This window comes from Pagrus major, chromosome 9 (genome assembly GCF_040436345.1).
Source record: "Pagrus major chromosome 9, Pma_NU_1.0".
Classification (NCBI taxonomy): Eukaryota; Metazoa; Chordata; class Actinopteri; order Spariformes; family Sparidae; genus Pagrus; species Pagrus major.
The window spans coordinates 27,666,117-27,686,763 of record NC_133223.1 but is presented as its reverse complement, the minus strand read 5'-3'; the positions used below and the strand labels follow the sequence as shown (position 1 = coordinate 27,686,763).

The 20,647-nt window shown below is 41.9% G+C and overlaps 1 protein-coding gene across 3 annotated transcripts in view; it reads left to right on the top strand.

Moving 5' to 3' along the window:
- Window positions 1-20,647, top strand: part of hdac4 (histone deacetylase 4) — a 139,193-nt gene that overhangs the window by 62,619 nt on the left and 55,927 nt on the right. The window contains exons 4-8 of one of the 3 annotated variants that reach the window (XM_073473260.1): window positions 15,677-15,880; window positions 15,986-16,131; window positions 17,752-17,902; window positions 18,881-19,003; window positions 20,482-20,602. In XM_073473260.1, the coding sequence (XP_073329361.1) occupies window positions 15,677-15,880; window positions 15,986-16,131; window positions 17,752-17,902; window positions 18,881-19,003; window positions 20,482-20,602 (745 nt within the window). Of the gene's footprint in view, window positions 1-15,676; window positions 15,881-15,985; window positions 16,132-17,721; window positions 17,903-18,880; window positions 19,004-20,481; window positions 20,603-20,647 lie in introns of all 3 variants that reach the window. The other 2 variants (XM_073473262.1, XM_073473261.1) reach the window with 2 other exon arrangements.

The window sequence follows — 20,647 nt, the reverse complement described above, 5'->3', positions numbered from 1 at the left end:
GGAAATTAGATTACAAATCACTTCACAGACCAAACAACCAGAACGGATTATTTATTTCTTTATTAATCCAGCAAATTAAAGACTAAACAAACCGATCACAATCCTGGTAAATCATTATTGTTACAGAGCGGTCTCTTTCCCATGTGTTTCCAACATTATCTGATACAGTACTTCCAAGCCTGGGTGGTTGTGAGGCAGTAAACTAGTTGAAAAAACATATTTCTGCCTCACAGAATGAGGTTTATCTTTCCGACTTTCCCTCTAAACTCTGATTTATCTAATAATAAATCAACTATTCGGGTCTTCTTTTGAAATCAAACAAAGGAAAAACACTCTTTGGTTGGAGTGCTTACAATATGTGGAGATAAGCCTGTGGTTAAGAGCGATCGCTTTTGTTTTAAGGGGCCACAAGCCAAAACCTGATATCATCAGAGATGTAAAAAGGGATGGATTTCTTGTGTGGAAATGGTTTTGCAAAGTCTCTAGTGGTTTCTTATAGGTTTCGCTGTATATATATCATCACATCTGACAACTCTACAAATAAATAGTCCACAGTCCAGTGGGACAGCAGCTCTGTTATATTCTAGCTGCGTGACTGGAGTTTGTATTTGTGTGTGTGCGTGCGTGTGTGTGTGTGTGTGTGTGTGTGTGTGTGTGTGTGTGTGTGTGTGTGTGAGAGAGATAGATAGAAGCCAACAACTCACATGTTTATATAGCTATGGCACTGATTCCTGTTGTTTTTCATGGAAACATACTGCACAATAAACACTTTCTCATTTTTAAATGCACCTGGAACAGCTTTGTTTTTAGGTCTTCAGCATAAAGGCAATAAAATACATAACATATATAAATTGTTTTTTTTTTAAGCGACGATCGAATATTTTCAAGCATCGAGCCTGTTTACCCGTCTAATATCTGCTCCGCCTGTACTTTTTTTTAAATTAACATATTTAAAGAAATTGAGAGCATTTGTTAGCTATGCAAGAACAGGCCAATGACAGCTGAAAACACTGACCCATAACACAGCTGAGCGCTCACGACTCTCTCCCTGTGCTGATCTGTTAAGCCTTTTAAAATATTCTTTAATAACCTCCAGTCTGTTGCCATGTATTGGCTTAGTAAGGGAAGTGGCAGAATATGCGAGGGAGAAAGTACACGATTTTGGCACAAGTTGTTTTACACTTCAGCAGTGTTTTATAGCAGTATGAAATGAAGACATGAGAGGGTAGTACTGTAAAAGGGTGGGCGCTCATATTCTGCATGAACTGAGCATGTTCTGATTGGTGTTAGGAAATGTATTGCATCACCTACATCTGATTTTATTTGACAAAGAAAGGTATTTAAAAAAAGGATAATTTTAGGAGGTTTAATGATTGAAATTTTAGATTTACTATCTGTATTTTGAGATCCCCGGTGATGCTCCTCAATGAAAGGAGGAGGCAGAGAGGGAGAGAGAAAGGGGGAGAGAGACGTGAAGGGGGGTTGTAGAGAGAGTGTGTATTATAAATAACCCAAATCAATAATAAACGACACAGTATCTCACATATTTGGAGTCGGGTCTGGGGTTCTCAGGGGAGATGGATGAAAAAAGCAACCCCCCCCCCCCACACCCCAACCCACCCTCTTCCTCCCACCAACCCCCTGTTACAGTGGAGAGGAGGGGGGTGACAAGAGCATACGAAGGTACAAAAATAAGAGTTGCTATCTTTTTTTTCTCTCTCCCTCTTGAGCACGAACCAGCTTGTGGTTATGGTTTTGCATGCACGCTTGTGTGTGCGCACATGTGTGTGTACATTACGAGGCGGACACGTCCATTATTTATTCATCAGCCCTGTCTGCCAGGCTGCCACACTGTGTATTTCAGCATGCCTCGCAATCATTATGCCACATGCATTATTTAACGCACACGCGCACGCTGACTCTGATGCAGATAGCTACACGAGCTATTTATCTCGGATATGCTCACTTATCACCTTGTCTGCTTCTCTCGCTGACTGTTGCAAATGACTGCACAAGCCCTCTTCCACGTACACCTTCGTTGGCTCATCATCAGGTCACGCACACCACACCTGCACAGGTTTCATAATGCTGTCATTCATAGATTTTGTTTTCATATAATGTGCACACACTCCCTACTCATGAAGTCCCTCAGCCCCGGCACTAGGTGTCTGTATATGTTGACTTGTAGCGTCGTCACATGCTGGTGGTCGTGTCATGAACACGGACAGGTGACAGGTTTAACCCTTACAGCTGTGCCGATGTGGAGTTATTTATAATAATAATAATAATGATAACTTAATTAACATAGCACCTTTGAAAACATAGCACAAATGGATACAGTTGTACAGTAGTAAGAAAACAAATTATTGAGTATACACCATTAGAAGGCTTTTATATAAAAATAAGCTGAAGTTGCTCACGATGAGACGTGACTGTCAGGAGGGACACAGCTGAGGATGTAAGGTTATGTACAGGGCCACAGGGAGTCAGTAAGGCAGAAATATATTGCAGTTAGGGCCCAAACCCAGCTGAGCTTTATGCAATAAAGTCTTGGAATCAATTCTCAAAGTGAGAGGCAACCAGTGAAGAGAGGCAAGAGGTAATGTGTTTTTATTTGTTGGAGTCAACTGTTGGCTGCAGGTCACATCCATAAAGACCTGAGAACATTCATAAAAACAAAAATTGAACAAGGAAGAGGATATATTTTGTGTTTCTCAGATGCTTCACATTCTTGTCTGTGCTCTCTTTTTCTTGAGATTATTTTAAGTGTAATGTTAAAGTTTCATGTATTGTAACTGCTGTGCAAATTCAGTGTAAATTCTTGTGTAACATGCATTTCATCTAAACTTGTTCCTGTGCCTGGTGATAAACTTTCAGTCTTCAATGTCTGCAAAGTTTTCTTTTGTATGCTGTGTCATGGCCCTCCAAAAATACACTTTGAAAAGCTGTCCACATGTTGTCACTGATCATTTTTTGTTTGCCAAGCTGTCAGTCGCTGCTCTGACCTTTGACCATGTTACCTACCATCTTACCTAATGTCCATACATTGATTTTTCCTGCAAAGTTCACGCGGTGCTCCTCTGCTTTAGTTCCACAGTCTGGTCACTGCCCTCCCCCAGAGTGATTCTAAAAAGGTGTTTGTGTGCGTGTGTGTATGCCATTGTGGTTTGGGCTGAGCAGCGCTCGCTGTTATCAGTGTCATGGCTGCATGAAGCTTAGCTAAGCCTTTGACGTCAACAGCACACAACGAGCTGATAACGCAGACTTTTATCGCAGCCAGGTGTGTGGGTGTGTTGTCTGATCAAACAAAACTTGGCTTCCTGGATTCTACGCTGAACTTCAAAAATAGCTCCTGCAAACACATACAAAACACACAGGCACATATTCGATTAGGAAATGTGTGCACGAAATCAGTACATTTACATGAACTCTGATAATGTAATTACTGACGGGTTTACTGAAGAAAACAGCATGTAAACAGTCAAACCAGTCACCCTTTATTGAGTAAAGAAACATCTGTGTACTTTGCCTCATTTCTATTTCTTTAACATGTTTGCATATGCCTGACAAAAAGGGAAGTGAAAGCATCACGGAGAAATGAGTGACATCAGTGGGATCAATATAAATAGGACTACACTGTGATTTATATTCCAGCAGAGTGAAAGTAAATAAATATAAGTCTGTTTCCTAGTCCTGAGACTTCACAAGACTCTCCCTCACTCTGCTGTCGGGTCTGTTTTTCTGATAGGACGGGCCAAATAAGACCTAAATCATTCGTAATCTTCAACCTGAGCAGGGGTCTGATTAGTGTTGGTGCACGTCCTTCAGTAAGTATTTTGTAAAATATTCACACTTTGGGAAAAATCCAGATACATAGTAGTGGCAAGGGAGAACAGTCAGGTTATTGCATTGTGCTTAACTTTGGAGTATTGATCAGTGTCACATGGGAGTAAACGATCCTTCCATGTTGAGTTGCTGTCCAATGCTTTTCTTTAACTGTGCTTCTGATATGTATATCCTGTCTTTGGACTCTCCTGAGCCTGTCTCAGGTGTGTTTGATAACCACATTTGAGGGATCACTTCAAAACACGTTTGTATATTGGCTGATATACAGATATTGGAGTATCTTGCCTGTTTCCCTTCACTCCTGTTGGCTGAGTCTCAAACCGCCCATTGATATGACAGCGAGGCATATGTCAGGTGTCGCCCCGAGAGGAGCACTCATCAGTAGTGGACTCTGATGCCACTCGATAGGCGAGCCCTTAATTGCGCCTCATTATCTTTCAATCCAAAGCCCATCACTCATCTGCAACACACTTCTCAGGCGTGCATGTATGGATCTGTCTCTACTCCGATTAGGGCTGCGCCTAACTGTTATTTTCAGAATTGAATAATCTGCCGATTATTTTCTAAATTAATCATTTTATCATTGGTTTACAAAACGTTAGGAATAGTGAAAAAAATTCAATCCCAGCTTCTCAAAGTCCAAAGTGATGTTTTGAGATGTCTTGGTCTGTAAAGCCAAAGTCATTTTAATATGTTTAAACAAAGAAAAGCATGACATTTGCACATTTGAAAGGCTCAAAAAAAAGATGTTTTTGACATTTTTGCATCAAGAAATTACCGTAAAGATTCTTCAGTTATCATCATAGTTGGACATATCGGTCACAATATCAGATTTCCACGACACGATCGTCACGGCTAAAAGATTCCCTAAAATGATATTATCATGACATACACACACTGCTGGTAGAGTGTCTTGCTGTTGTCAATCGTCTTTTCCTCCGACGTGATTTTTTTTTTTTGCAGCAGTAGTGGCCACACAATATGGTAGTAGCTAGCTACTGACTGCACCTTTGTCTTTGTAATTTTTCTGTTTTATGGCGGGTGGCAACCAGCGTTAAGGTGGATTATCACAATCTACTATGACGGAAAGAAACGGAAATTATTTAAGAGTTGCTGGATTTTTAACACAATATTATGGTATGTGTATTATTTCTTCCATTTTTTGAATATCAAGATTTTTGTCAATTTTGGTATATCCTGACACCGCAGGCTGGAGATTTATCAATGAGTCGACTCATTGTTGCAGCTCTGACAGATTCAGCTTCTGTCTCTCTTAATCGTTTAAATATTTAGTTTAGATTTTTTGATGGCCATTTAAAGCTTCCGTCCCCCAACTACAACATTACTACTCACCCTTCAGAGGCAGAGAATTTGTAAAATTATGACTTAAATTGAGGAATTTCTTTCAAAAAATGTAAACAAGACCTGAGAAAATATAAAACTGCCAACATACGGTTTTCAAAACCTACTGAGAATGAATTCAAACCTTAGCTGTAAGTATCATTTACTGTGTGTGCAGTAGTGGACTCAAGATCGCTCTTAGTCCTTTTTTTCAAGGTCTCGGCCACATTTTTATTAGGTCTTGTCTCGGTTTCATACAAAGAGGACTCTGGAATTTATTTCAAGACCAGTCAGGAGCAAAATGGCAGAGATATTACTGTATTGAATAATTGTTTGCTACATTCTGTACTTCATGATGGTTTCTATGGGAAGAAAAGAGTCACTCAGTAAATCTGATGCTTTCACAAACAAATGTTGGTTAGGTCAATGACAAAGCACATAAAAGCAGTGATGAATGAAGGTAGTTAAGCTGAATTCAGCTGCTTCGGTGGTTTGCAAAGTGTTCCAGTTGCGAGGCCGAGCAGCAAACCATTATCATCAAGTCAACTTCTCAACAACTGTCTGTTCTGTTGGGCTGCTGGTGTGTAGGAGGCTTTTAGGTAGAGATGATCCAGAAATGTGTGTGCGTGTGCAACAAGTAACACACATCAAGAAATGTGGGCAACAAAAAAAAAAAAAAAAAACGTGGAGAAGCAGAGGTGGTTCATAAAAGCTCAGCGTTTGTCTAGTCAAATGAGAATGTGGTCACAATCTGACGCCCTCAGCCTCTCTGCTCGTCGGTGTGTTAGCAAGAGAGAGAGAGAGACTCCCATAAAATGCTCAACATGCCTGAGACTGCCCTCTGATGTCACTGAGAGAGAGAGAGAGAGAGAGAGAGGGAGGGAGGGAGAGAGAGTGGGAGGGGACCGGAGGAACAGAGGGAGGGAGAGCGAGTGGCAGCCGGAGGGCAGAGCGAAAGCACGTCAGTGAGAGAAACGGAGAGAAGCGGTGGAGTGAGAGACGGAGAGTGTGAAAGACAGGCAGGGAGAGAGGTCTGTTCTCACCACCAGAGAAACCAGGTTGGTCCGCTGTGTCTCTCGCGCTGCAGTGGACTTTTACAGCTCTGCTCAGAGTCGCACTTTTTGGCTACGAACACACACTTTCTCTCTCTGTTAGATACTGCACACCACACTCACACACACACACACACACACACACTCACACACAAGAGCACAACAAGCGGACAGCACGGCACAACTGATGGGTAAGAGCTCCTGTTGTTACTGTGTGTTGTAGCTGTTTTAAATTAGTAGTTGTATCAATAATGAGTTGTGTGTGTGTGCTGATGAACTGTACTGTGTTGCATCATGTTTAGTCAGCTTGTACTGTATGTGTGTGATCCCCGGGCATGTGTTTATATAAACTCATTTCGCCTGTGGATATGTGACTGTGTGTGTGTTCACTTGAGGAGAGAGTGAATGTGTGTGAGTGTGTGTGTGTGTGTGGACATGTTCATTTGCTGTGTGGGTGTGCAGCTTCGAGTAGCGGCAGTGTTTATTGAGTGGTACTGATGTATGGAGACTCAGCAGCCTTTAACTGAATGGAGCAGATGGCTGCGTCTGTTCCTCCACACAGCCTATTGTGTAATGTGTGTGTGTGTGTGTTTGTGTTTATGCCTCTGCGTGTATGAAAGTTTGTGTTCTTGTACAAAACGAGGGATTTAATAGGAAAAATGCTTTTTACAGGACAAATCTTCACTGTTGTTGCTCAGTTCGTCAAGAAAATTACATTTCCTGAATATTCCTGATTTTTTAAGTTCTTACAAAAAAAGCTCATGAAACTGTTGAATCTTTAGAGTAAAACCTATTTTTTCTTGATTAGATTTCTTTGCTATATTTCATTTTCAGCTCTTGCATCGTTTCATAATAAGGGTTTGGTTTGTGTTTTGGTTGGGGGCCAGTGCGCCTGCAGTGTGACCATGTGGCTCCACGTCTCTCCACCTTTGGTTTGTGCGTCTGTCTTTTATGCAGTTAAGGTTTCAATCACCAGAAGATTGTCTCGTTTGAAAAGGTCAGTCGATCTCTGTGCACCCCACGCAAAACATCATCCCTTTATAATGTTTTAAAGGATTCGATGAGTTGCTTTCAGCTGCTTTAACGCTGACCAGCTGTCCTCGGAGAAACAGAGCAGAGGGGATGAAGAAAACAAAGAGGTGCTGACGTACAGTACAACAAACTGTCAGGCTCCAGGGACATGCAGTGACATATATCAACATGCACACACACCCATCCCTGACTCGGTTAAGCACTGAGCTGAATGCACATGCAGGCCATGTGTTGAATTAGTTGCCTACCATCATTGGTCCTTCCTCAATCTCTAGCCCCACCCCCTCCTCCACTGTCCAACCAACCACTGGCCACAATCCCACCAGTCGCCATGGTGTTTGCCTCCCTCCTCTGCCATGCCAGCACCTGTGTGTGTGTGTGTGTGTGTTTGTGAGTGGGTGTGTGGGTAGCACTATGTCAGCAATTACTATTCATTCTTAATCTGCAGGCACTACGCTGCTATCACTTTTTATTTTTGCGTGTAGCTCAAACACACCCTGCTGAGACATGCACGCGCTGAGTCAAACATGCATGGGGTTTGGTCTGAGTGCAGAGATGCCCGGTGGGGCGAGGAGCTCCCTCGGGAATCCTGCTCTATAAATAACTCCCTCTGTGTGTGATCCATGATCTTAGTCCGATGAGGGGAGAGGGGGATGAGAGGGGGATGAGAGGAGGGAGGGAGGGAGGGAGGGAGGGAGGGGAAGAGGCAGAGATGGAGGGACACGGGAGAGTGATGGATGAATAGATGAGGGACAGAAAATAGGAGGCTCGGGCTGACATTTCACCAGCCGTGTTGTTTGTGTCCGCTTTTGGTGAGTTCAGCCAGAGTTGACATTATTTTGCCTGTCGTGGGGAAACCTCTCATCTCAGTGGGATTCTCACAAAGTACACATAATTTCCCGTTTATCTTACTTCCGCCCCTCATTGCTTTAATGGTCCTTCATGGCTTTAATGGCTCCGCATTTGCAACACACTTAGAGCCTACTGTATACATATGGAAAGGAACCAGTTGTCGGTGTCGTGGTAATGATTTAAGAAAATGAGCATGTGGTTTTGTGTCGTGCACAAACAGCACTCAGTCTTTGTTACAAGCGATGTCCTGACCTGCTCAGCCACGCTGGCAGCAGGAATGTTTGCATTATAATGTCCGCTGCTGTCAGGGTGAGTCAGCCCGAGCCTCCACCTCTCCTCCCGTTGGCTCGGCTGCATACCCTCATGCCACATTCACAGAGTGCCATCCTTGTAAGCTCGGCTAATTACTTCACAGGTGCCTTCACCCTGCTGGGCGCTGTATGTGGCCCTGTTTGTCTGCCGCCATTCACAATGCTTTGTTTACTGTAAACACGCCTGTGAGGATTGTTATTCAGAGAGCTGCCGTCGTTTCTGTCGTGATAAAACTGCAACAGGACTGCGATCCTGTAGGGCCATGTAAGCTTGACCGGGAACTGTCTGACAGACGTGGCACGGATATGTTTCCTGTGTGCCGTCAAATCTTTTGACAACAACCTTTAAATTAACAAGAGCAGAGCTGTCTGACTAATTGGAATCTGTCTCGTGGAAAAACACTGGTACAGCTTAGAGGCAATAATTGATCAGATCACGACAGCAGGTTTTGATAAATGTTGATTTTGAAAAATTATATATTTCCCATCTCATATCACCAGTTTGTCTGAAACAGCTCTACACCCTAAAAACCTCTGATCCAAAGGCTTCCCTCTTTAAGCACAGTTCACGATCAGCAGATGGAGTAATTAGTAATGAAGCGCTTGAAATCGTGCTGAAATCAGGTCTATCAACATAAATCTTGTGGTTGTCCCCCTTGTTTTCACACCACAAACGAACCACACCAGAGTCTGCTTGGAAGCGAACTGAGACCCACCTTTTCAAGCAGTCTCCGTCCGGTCCGCACCAGGGTTCGACTGACAGCTTTTACACCAGCCGACACGAACTGCACTAACCGTGAAGATGCACCAGGGTCCATCTTAACCAAACCAAAAACAGTAGGTGTGAAAGCACCCTTAAAAACCTGTCTGTGTGGTTCTGGTACAGACTGTAGTGTTGACACATACCATAAATACTAAGACTGCAACTTATTTTTTGGACCAGACGACAAACTTAATCAGTTACCTTTGTGGTCTATAAAGTGTCAGTAAATGGTGAAAAATGTCAGATCAGTGTATCCTAAAGCCTAAGATGACGTCCTTGAATGTCTCGTTTTGTCCACAGCCTAAAGATAATCAGTTTACTGTCACAGAAGAGTAAAGACACCAGGAAATATTCACATTTAAAGAACTTAAAGGAAAGGAAGGAAAGGAAAAGCAGCTCAACTAAATGCATCAAGATAATCAAAAGATCTGAGCTCCGAAATAACTGTGTGTAGCTAATATCACAACAAGCATACGGCCGTGGCACTAGTACAATGTTAATGTGTCAGTGGGTGTGGGTAGCCTCTGAGTAGCTGGTCTGAGCAGTGTTTTCACCGCCCTGCTCTTCCTCTCCATCTCTCTCCCTCTGTGCCACCTGATGTAGCTCCTCAGCTTGAGCATAAGTGGCTATAATGGGGTTTTTTTCTGCCTTCGCTTCAGCCGTTGATCACTGGTCCATGAGTGACCGCTCGAGTTAACACAAAACATGCAGATAGAAATGCAAGATTTGAATTTATTTCATTGGTCTCCGAGGATGAATGCACACACATATATTAAGAATACCTCCAGGAGATACAGTAATAAATAAAACATCAAGTGTACATTATACAGGCACAGTGTATGTGTGTCTGTACTCTTCTGTCCTTGTTGTGCATTGACTTCATTGCTCCGTTCAAAACTGCTTTCATCCAAGTGGGTGCAGCTCAGGTTGTTTATTCAGGACAGGTGACACAGTTTTGGTCAAAACGTGAGGTTATGACTGCTTTTCCATGTGTTCAGGCCTCTTATCACAGTTGCACGGAGTCATTTTGGTGGCTTTAGTTGGTAAAGGCACTCACTCTGGCCTGCGTGTCGTATGCATCATGAAATCATCCTCTTTGTAAATGTTTGTGTTGGATATCTTGATATGAGCTAGCACATGATCTCTGCTGTAAATATATAAGTTTGTTTCTCAGTAACAAGCCACCATACGAGGAAGCAGAATTTGTTTGGGCCTCGCAAAGAGACCTGTTATTGTTCTTTTAATTTATAGTGGAAGTCATACATTTTTGTATGAAGGACTGTTGCGTGTTGCAGCGCAGGAGCAGAATGTTTACGCTGTTTGTTTTGTAGTTATCGGGGCCGGGAGCCCCGTTTTGTCTGTGAAAACAAACGGCCCTTGTGAAGCCTGTGGCATGCATACAGAGTAAGACACTCGGGGGACCGTATATAAATAGTGTGAGGTTCAGAGCAAGTGCTAGGCAAACTCCGATCTATATGGGAAAATATACAGTAGAAAAGACGCTAATTGAGGTGACGCTCCGTGCTTGTTTGGCACTGAGGTGCTAGAATAGCTGGCGCCGGGATCCCTCTGAAGGGACACAAACGTATAGTGACCCTGCGTTTCAAGTGCACCGACCCAGCAAAAGTATTTGTTTGTTTGACCTGTTTGTTTACTCCTTATTAAATATGTGTGCAAACGGTTGACAGGCATGTGTGCGCAAATGCATTCATGTACAGCAAATGTGAGAGGTGGTGAGCTGAAAATTTACCATGGTTCACTTGGAGAGGCTTTGTTTGGACAACACGGATAATTGGCACCGATTGTTGGGAGCGAGAAGGACAAACAATGTGGTTGTCTTTCTATATGCCTGTTTGCCTGGAAGTGAATCAAACAAGTTTGTGGGTCAGAGGTCCAGGAATCATTTTAACACGCACGTATGCACACGGCTTCATCATCGGTACGTGTGACGTCTTTAATCCTTAAAACATTTGGGCCAGATTGGGTCAAGCTGCTTAATAGACATTGATAAAAGTTTGTTGACTCTGTGAATCAAATCCTCACACTTCACTTTATGAATCACCGTGGAACTTCCCCAAGTGGTTACTTTCATTCAGAAAAATCTTTTTTGTGTTACAAGTTCTCTGAAATGAAATGTTCAAATATGCTAATTAAGCAGTATCTAATTAAAATGTGCAGTTTTGCATGTATTTCCAGAACAGAAATAAAGAAAGATGGGGGACAAAGTTGTTGTTTCATTGTGTTGTCATATTAGAGTCAGAGGTTTTCACAGAGATACACACACATACACCAAACTATAAGTGTGGTGAATAGTTTAATAGTTTAACTAGTAGACATCATTGCTTACGTTAAGAAAAATAATAGAAGTTTTTCTAAAATTGTATTTTTAGATATGCAAATGATGCATTATCTAATTAAAAATGTGCTCATTCACATATATTTCCAGAACAGAAATCTGACCGTTGGATAAAGCCAGGTTCAAAATTCTTGTTTCATTTTGTTGACATATTAGAGTCAAAGGTTTTCCTATATGAAACATTGATATCTCCTTTTAGAAAATACTGTCAACAGCCGTAAAAATACCATGTTTTTAGGAATAAAATGTTCTATAAATCGGGCTTTGAATGATATATGAATAAACTCCTCCGTAAAGACCTTCAAAATATAAATAGGAATAAAACTGCAGTGTTTGGTTCATGTAAGCGCTGCTGAAGTTTAGATTTCTGGCTCAGGGTGAGAAAAAACTCATTTTTAAGGATATGAACTGTGCATTTCCAAACATTTTCAGATAAAAAACAGTGAATAGGGTTTAACACTTAAACTAGTAGCTGTCATGATGAAACGGTTTTTAAATTGTCAGTTTTCTAATGCTTAACGTTTATATTTGCAAATATGGTAATCTAATTAAATATTCATAAACTGAAATGAACACCTACATGTTTATTTTGGACATTGTCTGGAAGAAGTCGTGTTATTGAAGCAAAAAAGACCGAAATCTCAAAATTGACCAGTGCATGAAAAAACAGTTTTAGTGTCTGCCTTTGAAAAAAAGCTCTTTCATCTTTTCAAAGTAAGAGTTTGAACAAAAAATAGTCCATCTTTCAAACAAGTCCTTAGAAGTATAGTGACACAATTACACACACAGACACACACAAACACACACACTAGTGAAGCACCAGCATGTCTGGCCCGGGCCACACCCTTTTCTTCTCCCCCTGCTGTCCCGTCGGGTGGTGTTAAGTTTCCTCCCGCACTGAAAACCTGCCCGGTACCAAAGATGTCATTGGCTATCTCAGCAAGTAACTGCAACTCCATCGCAAACCTCATTGGTCACTGGGGATGCCACGACATCCATGATAGGTCGGAGATGCTCTCCACTGGTTTTAGGGTATTGATGACTGGCAGAGGGGCTTGGCGTGTTGCAAGGTGGTTCTCTACGGAGCAGATATCGATCTGAAAAGGCTGGATGATACACGGGAGGGTTTGATGTTGAGTTCAGATATCGAGCACAAATTGAGAACTGATTTGGTTACATGAGTTTGAAGATTTTGTCATGCAAAGCTCCTGTTTAACTCCAGCTTTCACTTGTTTATCTGTATACAGCCTCATGGATCTGTCACACACCTACACATATAAAGCTACAGTGTACCATTTCTAATTGTGCCAGTTTTAGACTGAAAAATGAAGCCTGCAAGCATTTAAAATAAATAAAGTAGCGTGTTGACAGTGTTTGATCACAACATGCTTTATTCCACTTACATATCAAGGCTTTAAAGTCGGCAAACGTTTTGTTTGCATTTGTTCCTGCTTCCCTGGTGTTGTGTGGTCGGGTTATACTAATGTTCATGCTAAGCTCGCTGTGTTGTTTGCTTGTTTTGGAGAAATAATCTGATTGCACTAATACTCTGGTTTTTGCATGTCAACCATGTGGATGTAGGGATATTGCCGTTCCATGTGTTTGCTCTTAGTATCCATGTTTCAGCAGCACCACTGACCTGTCCTACTTCACAGGATTATTCAGACGGAGCAGAATAAATGATGCAGATTGAATGCTACATACAGAGAGAAACACACATATGGACCGGCGTTTGTATTTTTGTGAGGGACTTTTTTTTTAAAATGACATTTTGTGTTTTTGTTGCTGCAGCATCCATGTAGATTGTGACCAAAACTAGTAATGCAGCTCACACTCATTAACATTCTTGATTAATCTGCTGATTTTTACGGTCATGGTTTGAGTTCTTCTTGTGTTCCCGTCTTATTTTGAAGTTCTCTCCTCCTTTTTACTTCCTCCCTTTGTCCTTTTCTTGCCTTTTTTCCTGTTCACCTGTGTTTCATTTGTTCATTGGCCCCTGTCTATTTAAGCCTGTGTTTATCTCTAACTCTTGGTCAGTTTGCTTCCCCACCTCACTCCTTGTGTTCCTTGCGTTCCTGTCGGTGCCCCAGTGCTTCTTTGGTTTGTACTTTATTTAGTTTTTGTATTTTTGTAGTTCTTTAGTTCACTGATTTGCCCCTGCCTACTTTATGGGTTTTTTGCTAGCTGCCTTTTTGTTTCTTGCATTTTGACTTTTGGATTTTGGACTTTATGTTAATATAGCTCGCTTTTTGTTCTGTTACGTGCCTGCCTGTGTGTCTTGCATTTCTTATTGTGTTAACCATAACATTCATGATAATTCTAATAATTATTTCCATCCATAAATATGTCATTTTACCCCAAAAATAGTCTATAACTCAAAGAAACGTCATCTACTAACGTAAATGACAAAGAAAAGCAGCAAATTCTCACATTTAAGAAGCAGAAACCAGCAGATGTTGCTTGAAAAATGACATGATGATGATATGATTAAACGATGTGTGGATTTTGTGCGGGGTTTTTTTGCCTATTTTCTCTCGGGTGTGTGAAGGCACTGGGAATCCATCTCTAACAACATCAGACACAACTCTGCTTTCTCTGTAGCCGATACTGTAGGTACACACAGCACAAACGTACAGCACGCTGTCAGCATTCCGCTCGCAACGAGCAAAATGTAGTGTTCACATACACACAGTGGAAACTCACACATACACAAATACACACAGTAAGTCCTGCATGCGTGTCAGCAAATCCCTGCCGCAAAACTCATGTTTCAGGGGATTGTTTTTTCTCTCTGCTGCCATGTTTCATCATTCAGCCCGTGTGTGTGTGTGTGTGCGTGCGCCTGTCGTCTTCGTCATCTGCGTACAGAAACTGTGTGAAAGTGTGTGTACAGGGTTTCTCTGAGAATGTTGTTTTCATAGATGGTGTATAAACAGTGTATAAGCGAGGCTTCCTATACACTCTGCTGCCACCCCTCTGATCCGAGCCTCTCTAAATCACAGACACATTTGTGTTTTTAGTGTTTTTGCTAATGCTCTTACCCAATGTGTACAACTCTAAAACAGGCTTAAGTCTCTAGTTTGCCAACACTACAAGCAAGCACAGCCAGTATTAAGGGTAATGCTGAGCGCAACAGCAAAGGATGGACTGTCCAGACAGCTGATGTAGGACACAGTGTTGATGTGTCCTGTTTGGACCAGAGAGGACGGGGTATTTTGGCTGTTTTAAAGGATAATAGACATGGATTTTAATTTATTGTGTAACCAAACTATAAACAGATATTCTGAGAAGAAGGTTGTATTCATTTTCTGTTTCCTCTAAGTTTCATTTTCTTATCCCTAACTGAACTGTGTAATAAGTAGAACCCGACTGATATATTGGTGCGATCAACCTACATCACATATATATCAGTATCAGAGTATATGTTGTCTGATATGCATCAGTTTTGCTTTTTTGTTAAGCAGAAGCAGATGCTCCAGTTGTTTTATAATTATTAAATTACCAGTGAAGTTTCCTGTTTCAGTGCACTGGTATTCATTCTTCGTATCATATCTTTGTGAAGATAATGTCTTCTAACCACAATTGAGGGATCATTGCAAAGAAATGTGTGTTTTCAGTCGATATATTGATCAGAATTTTTTTATCCCTAGTATCGGTATTTGTATGAGAACCAAAAATTGAGTAGCGGTCAGGTTCTTGTGGTAAGAATAACATTGTATGTTTGCATTAAATGACATGGACGTGGAGAACGTGCGTGTGTTCACCTGTCGTAGTTAGCTGATTGAGTATGCTTGTGATTTTTTAAAGACATCTTTATTGCCAAAGATGATAATTGATTTATTGGTTCAGTTATTTTCCAAATGTCAAAGATTTGCCGGTTCCAGCTTCTTAAATCTCAGGGTTTGTTGTGTTTCTTTGTCATTTATGACAGTAGATGAGCCTTTGGGTTTTAGACTGTTGGTTGGAGAAGTGAAGGAATCTGAAGACGTCACTTTGGGCTCTGTAAAATCATGATGAGCCTTTTTTCTCAATTTTTGGAGGTTTTACAGACTAAATGATTCTTCGATTTATTGTGAAAATAATCTGCAGATGAATCAATGATCTTCTCTCTCTTCTTTTACAGTGGACGTGAGCTCGGCAGCACTGCCCATGCAGGTGCCCCCCGCCGCCACAGCCATCCTACCAATGGACCTGCGCGTAGTGGACCACCCCCACCACCACCACCACCAGCAGCCCACCTTTGGCCTGGTTCCCCAACCCCACCCTACACCGCCCACCTCCACAGCCTGCCCCACATCCTCAGAGCCAGGCCGTGGACCAGTCATTAGTAAGTAGGGGATGATCTCCGGTCGTCACGTCTTGTGATTATTTTAACACAAACAGCCCTCGCCCCTGATGCTCTGAATGATAAAGTGTTGACAATCTCCCGCAGACCACCAGGAGCAGCACCTGCAGCAGGAGCTGGTGGCTCTCAAACACAAGCAGCAGCTCCAGAGACAGCTACTGATCGCCGAGTTCCAGAGACAGCATGAACAGCTGTCACGACAACATGAAGTCCAGCTGCAAGAACACATCAAGGTGAGACATCTCATCTTCCGTCTACTCCAGATGTGTGTGTGTGTGTGTGTGTTTGTGTGTGTGTGTGTCTGTGTGTGTGTGTGTGTGTGTGTGAGGAGGGAATCCTTCCTTGGATACAGCTACTGTAGGACCGTGCTCAGCAGAAATGCACCTCGTGAAGGACAGGAGGAAGCATGTGCATGTGTACACTTAAAGTGATGTGAGTGAGTATGGTGGTGTAATTTGATCTGGTAGCAGTATTTCGGTGCTTAGTCATCGCCATGGGAACACTGGTCCCAATAAACCTGTGTGTTTGTATGTGTGTGTGTGTGTGAATTTTGTATCTGATTCACTTTGCTAAAAAGCCTCACAGGTGTTGTTGAACATAAAAATCAGCCAATAAGGATGATTGGTCTAGAGAGAAAATAACTCATTATTGGACCGACTCGATGATGTCATTTTTAATCACTGGTTCTTTACAAGAGGCCGATGATTCACCTCCTGGGGTGCTTCTACCTCGGGGGGTACTTCTGCTGTTGCCAAGTGGTACATGGAGAAATCGTAGAGTTGCTTCACTAATTTGAGTTAATGATTTAATAAAGGAAAAAATACTTCCAGATATTGATTCAGCTATAACAAGGTGTGATGGGGCGTTTGGTGTTATTCCAGCGAAAAAGAGTCTATTCATGGACACACTTTCACCTTAGCATAGATAGATTTATTAACAAAGAACAATGTTTCGATCACAAAGAGCTTTCTCAAGACCTAACACTCATAAAGTGATTTAGTGCTTAAATACAGCCCTCAATAACATGACAGTTCAAGATCCCAAAGAACTGTCAAATCATACACCATCTAAGATTCCCAACACCAAGGAGAGCACTTTTCTAAATGTAATCCTCTATACAAAAAAAATATACATATACATATACATATATATATATAAATACCAAAATGTGGTTCAAAAGCTTCACTATGGACAACAAAAGAGCAGATAATGCTGTGTGTGTTACCACTGTTTTTTTACCAAGGGTTTTAAAGGAAAAGTTATATTTACGTCAAATCATTTATATCATCATAGAAAAACTTTACAAATATAGAAAGTCAATCTAGAGTCTTTTGCAGTTGGTTTGGTTAGTTTTGTTTCACAGGATATTTTAGGTGGTGAGGTTGTGCTTGTGTTTTTGCAATTAAGAGTATGTGAAGGCTAGTTAGAAAGCGAGCAGAGGAGATGAAATTCTTGGCTAAAACTAACGTATAAATAATTTAAATCATTTGCTCAAAGTAATGGATAATCTGTTGAAATAGATCACTAGAAGTAATGGATGAATGGTTGGAACGTCCAGCTCTGCCACTCCACTGACCCGACCGAACTAAACGTTGACAGTTTTCGTATGAAGATGTTTTAACATTTACTATTATGTCCACTTTTATATGATTAATAGTTAAATAACATCCAGTTTGAAGTGAATACAAATGACTTTGGAACATAAGTGTTGGTGTTGATGGGGCGGGGATGGGATGTGGTGTAGACTTCGTGGCCCTGGGCTGTGAGGGTACAAAAACTGTTGCAAAGTTTCAGTTTTCGATAATTTTTCTAATCCTGTGTAGTTCCCTTATTCTTGTCTCTGTCTCCCCCAGCACCAACAAGACTTACTGGCACTCAAGCACCAACAGGAGCTGCTGGAGCACCAGAGGAAGATGGAGCAGCAGCGTCACGAGCAGGAGCTGGAGAAGCAGCAACGGGAATACAAACTCCAACAGCTCAAAAACAAGGACCGGGGACAGGAGAGTAAGTAGTGAACTTGATTGTGTTGAGACGGTGACGCAGCTGTTGATGAGTCAGAGCAGACAATAATTCAGTGCCTTCAGTTTACAAAGCATCTGAACGTCATGCTACGATTTGATGATTACCAAACGAGCACTGGTATACCTAGAGAAAGTTTTATGAATAAAATGTAAAGTGAGATGGAGGAGATCAATTAGTGTCAGCAGGTGGCATTTCTGCAGTTCGGTGGTGTCGAGCTCTAAATGAAGCCGTCATGTTTTGATTTAGCATACATTCACTCTCAATCTCCCGAAACGTTGCCGACATCTGCTGTAACTGTGCCGAAGCTTTGTGTCATTTTGTCGCAGCAGGTGTCAGAGAGTCTTGGCCCTTCAGACCCTCTGTCACAGCACCTGTTCTTGTGGCGCAGCAGTCAGAACAGCCTGACCTCACACCTTTTCTACAGGGAATATCAGAACGAGACGGCCAAGGCAAGCTGAGAGGAGCAAGCCATTCAAGTGGCACACATGGCCCTCGTTTTTTGTTTCCTAGCAATAAAATGAAACCAGGCAATTCACTGAAATCTGACCTCATCCCTTTAGTTTTGTTTTCTCCTCAAGCAGAATGTTTTGTTCAGTTTAACTTTGGGTCTTATTTTTGTTGCTTTGGCCTTCGTTGTATCTTTTATTTTAGTAGTACTCACCAAAGTGCTTGTTGAGATGTGGGAACATGGCGACCTTTCTACAACAAAAAGTCAGAAACAAAAGCTGTCAGATGATCAGACAGATTGGAGATATCGGCCATAGAGATGTCTGCCTTCTCTCGGATGTAATGGGACTGGATTGCACTCTGTAGACTGAACTACAATTGCAAACAATACCAGAGTTGCCTGACTGAGCTAGTTATCACGAGCGTGAGCCTCTTCTCCTTGAGTAAATGCACACTTCTTTCTGATTTCTATTGCTGTTGAGTTTTCCTAACGTATTTTTCTGGCGCTTTAAGCACCACAACCCGAGTACCATCCAGTTCCATTTTATTCGAGAGAGGGCAGACATCTCTACGATCGATATCTCCAAACTCAGCAACTCGCATCAAAACAATCTAGAAGGATAAACAACACTACAGGTAAGAGTAAAAATATGTACGTTTGATTTTGGGGGTGAACTGTCCCTTTAATACTGGAACAAGCTTTGACATATTAGGGTTATTTTTCTGGTAGGAGGAAACGTTTGTGGCTATTCTTTGGTCTGTGTCAAATTGCTTTTCTTGTTGCTGTAATAGTTTTATGTTCTGCATAAATTGCAGGCAGCATGAAAGACTTGAGTCATTATGTAAAAAAAAAAATGAAAAACGAAAAGTGCTATGTACATAAACTTGCCTTTCTGAATGTTTTAGTGTTTATATCCACTTAAGACGAGCCTCGATTGGCCCTAAAAATGTGTTGTAGGTGCTTTCTTCCAACGTACTATAAATGTTGTAAATTACCTTTTGGGAACAGCTGCACACATGTGTATGCTAAGCCAGTGCTTGTGGTTTCAAAGTTCACATTCGGGTAATAATGAAGACGACTGAGATATATCCTAGTAAATTCCCGTCGTAAAGTTTATCAGTAAATCAGGATTGATTATTGTTAGTATGGCTGTAAAACCCTCCGATGTGGGTTGTTTCTGGCAGGCTATCATGCGATGTTTCAGCACATATCTTTTCTGAATATATTTAATGCTAGACCCGCATTTGGAACCATGATTTTCTGCCAGTAAAGTCCTTTTTCCTCGACCGTTCTCTGCTGGGCAGAGTGAGCCTACAGTTTGACGTCTATGGAAAGAGCATTGGGTTGTAAACAGAGGGAGCTTTGTTAAGTACTGCAATAAATTGCATAGAAGGCAGTCTCATAAAAGCCAATTTGCTTCAGTGGCTAAGCGGATATATTGGGATGTCAGCACTTCTAGATGCACCATGATTTACAGAGCATATATTAGCCGTTGTCACTTTCACATACCGTATTTACTACTTTCGCTCTTGGGCGCGACGCGTCACCTGTTATCACTCAGGCTGCCGTATCCTTAGAAAAACACACCTCCGCTGCTTCTCCTGTATTCTCCAAGCACCTTTTTTTTTGCTTTATTTATTGCTCTCCCCACTCCGTTCCTCATTTTTTCTCTCAGTCTCTCACTCATCCACGTCTCCCTCCCAGGACAATTTGTTTGTAGCTACAGAATGAGGGTGGTAATTGAGCAGAGACCGGGAGCTGAGTGAAACCTCATGATGTTCGTCTTCGAGGCGAGTTACACAGCACTCCTGTCGTCTCCGAGGAATTTCAGTGAAACTCTGATGCAAGATTGTGCACTCTGTATGAAGGAAGAAACCCATTATCTGTCCAAGTATGGATGGATGTTGTTATAATCCTCATGTTAGTGTCACAGATTGGACAGGAGGGTGCAGTTTGGTAGAGGCACTGAAGCACAAACTGCACTAGGAATGCAATACTGAAGGAAGTGTTTTTAAGTATGGGGCGATAAATAGTGCAGAGTTGTGTGTAAAAGTATACAAACCTTTGGTGACTTAACTTCCCGTGTCTGTCTGTGTCTCTTTGTCTGTGTCAGGTGCAGTCGCCAGTACAGAGGTTAAGATGCGGCTTCAGGAGTTTGTCCTGAACAAGAAGAAAGCCCTGGCTCAGCGAAACCTAAACCACTGTCTGCCCGGTGACCCTCGCTTTTGGTATGGGTGAGTGTCACGGCCCATCACTGCAGAACGACTTAAGGCTTCGGA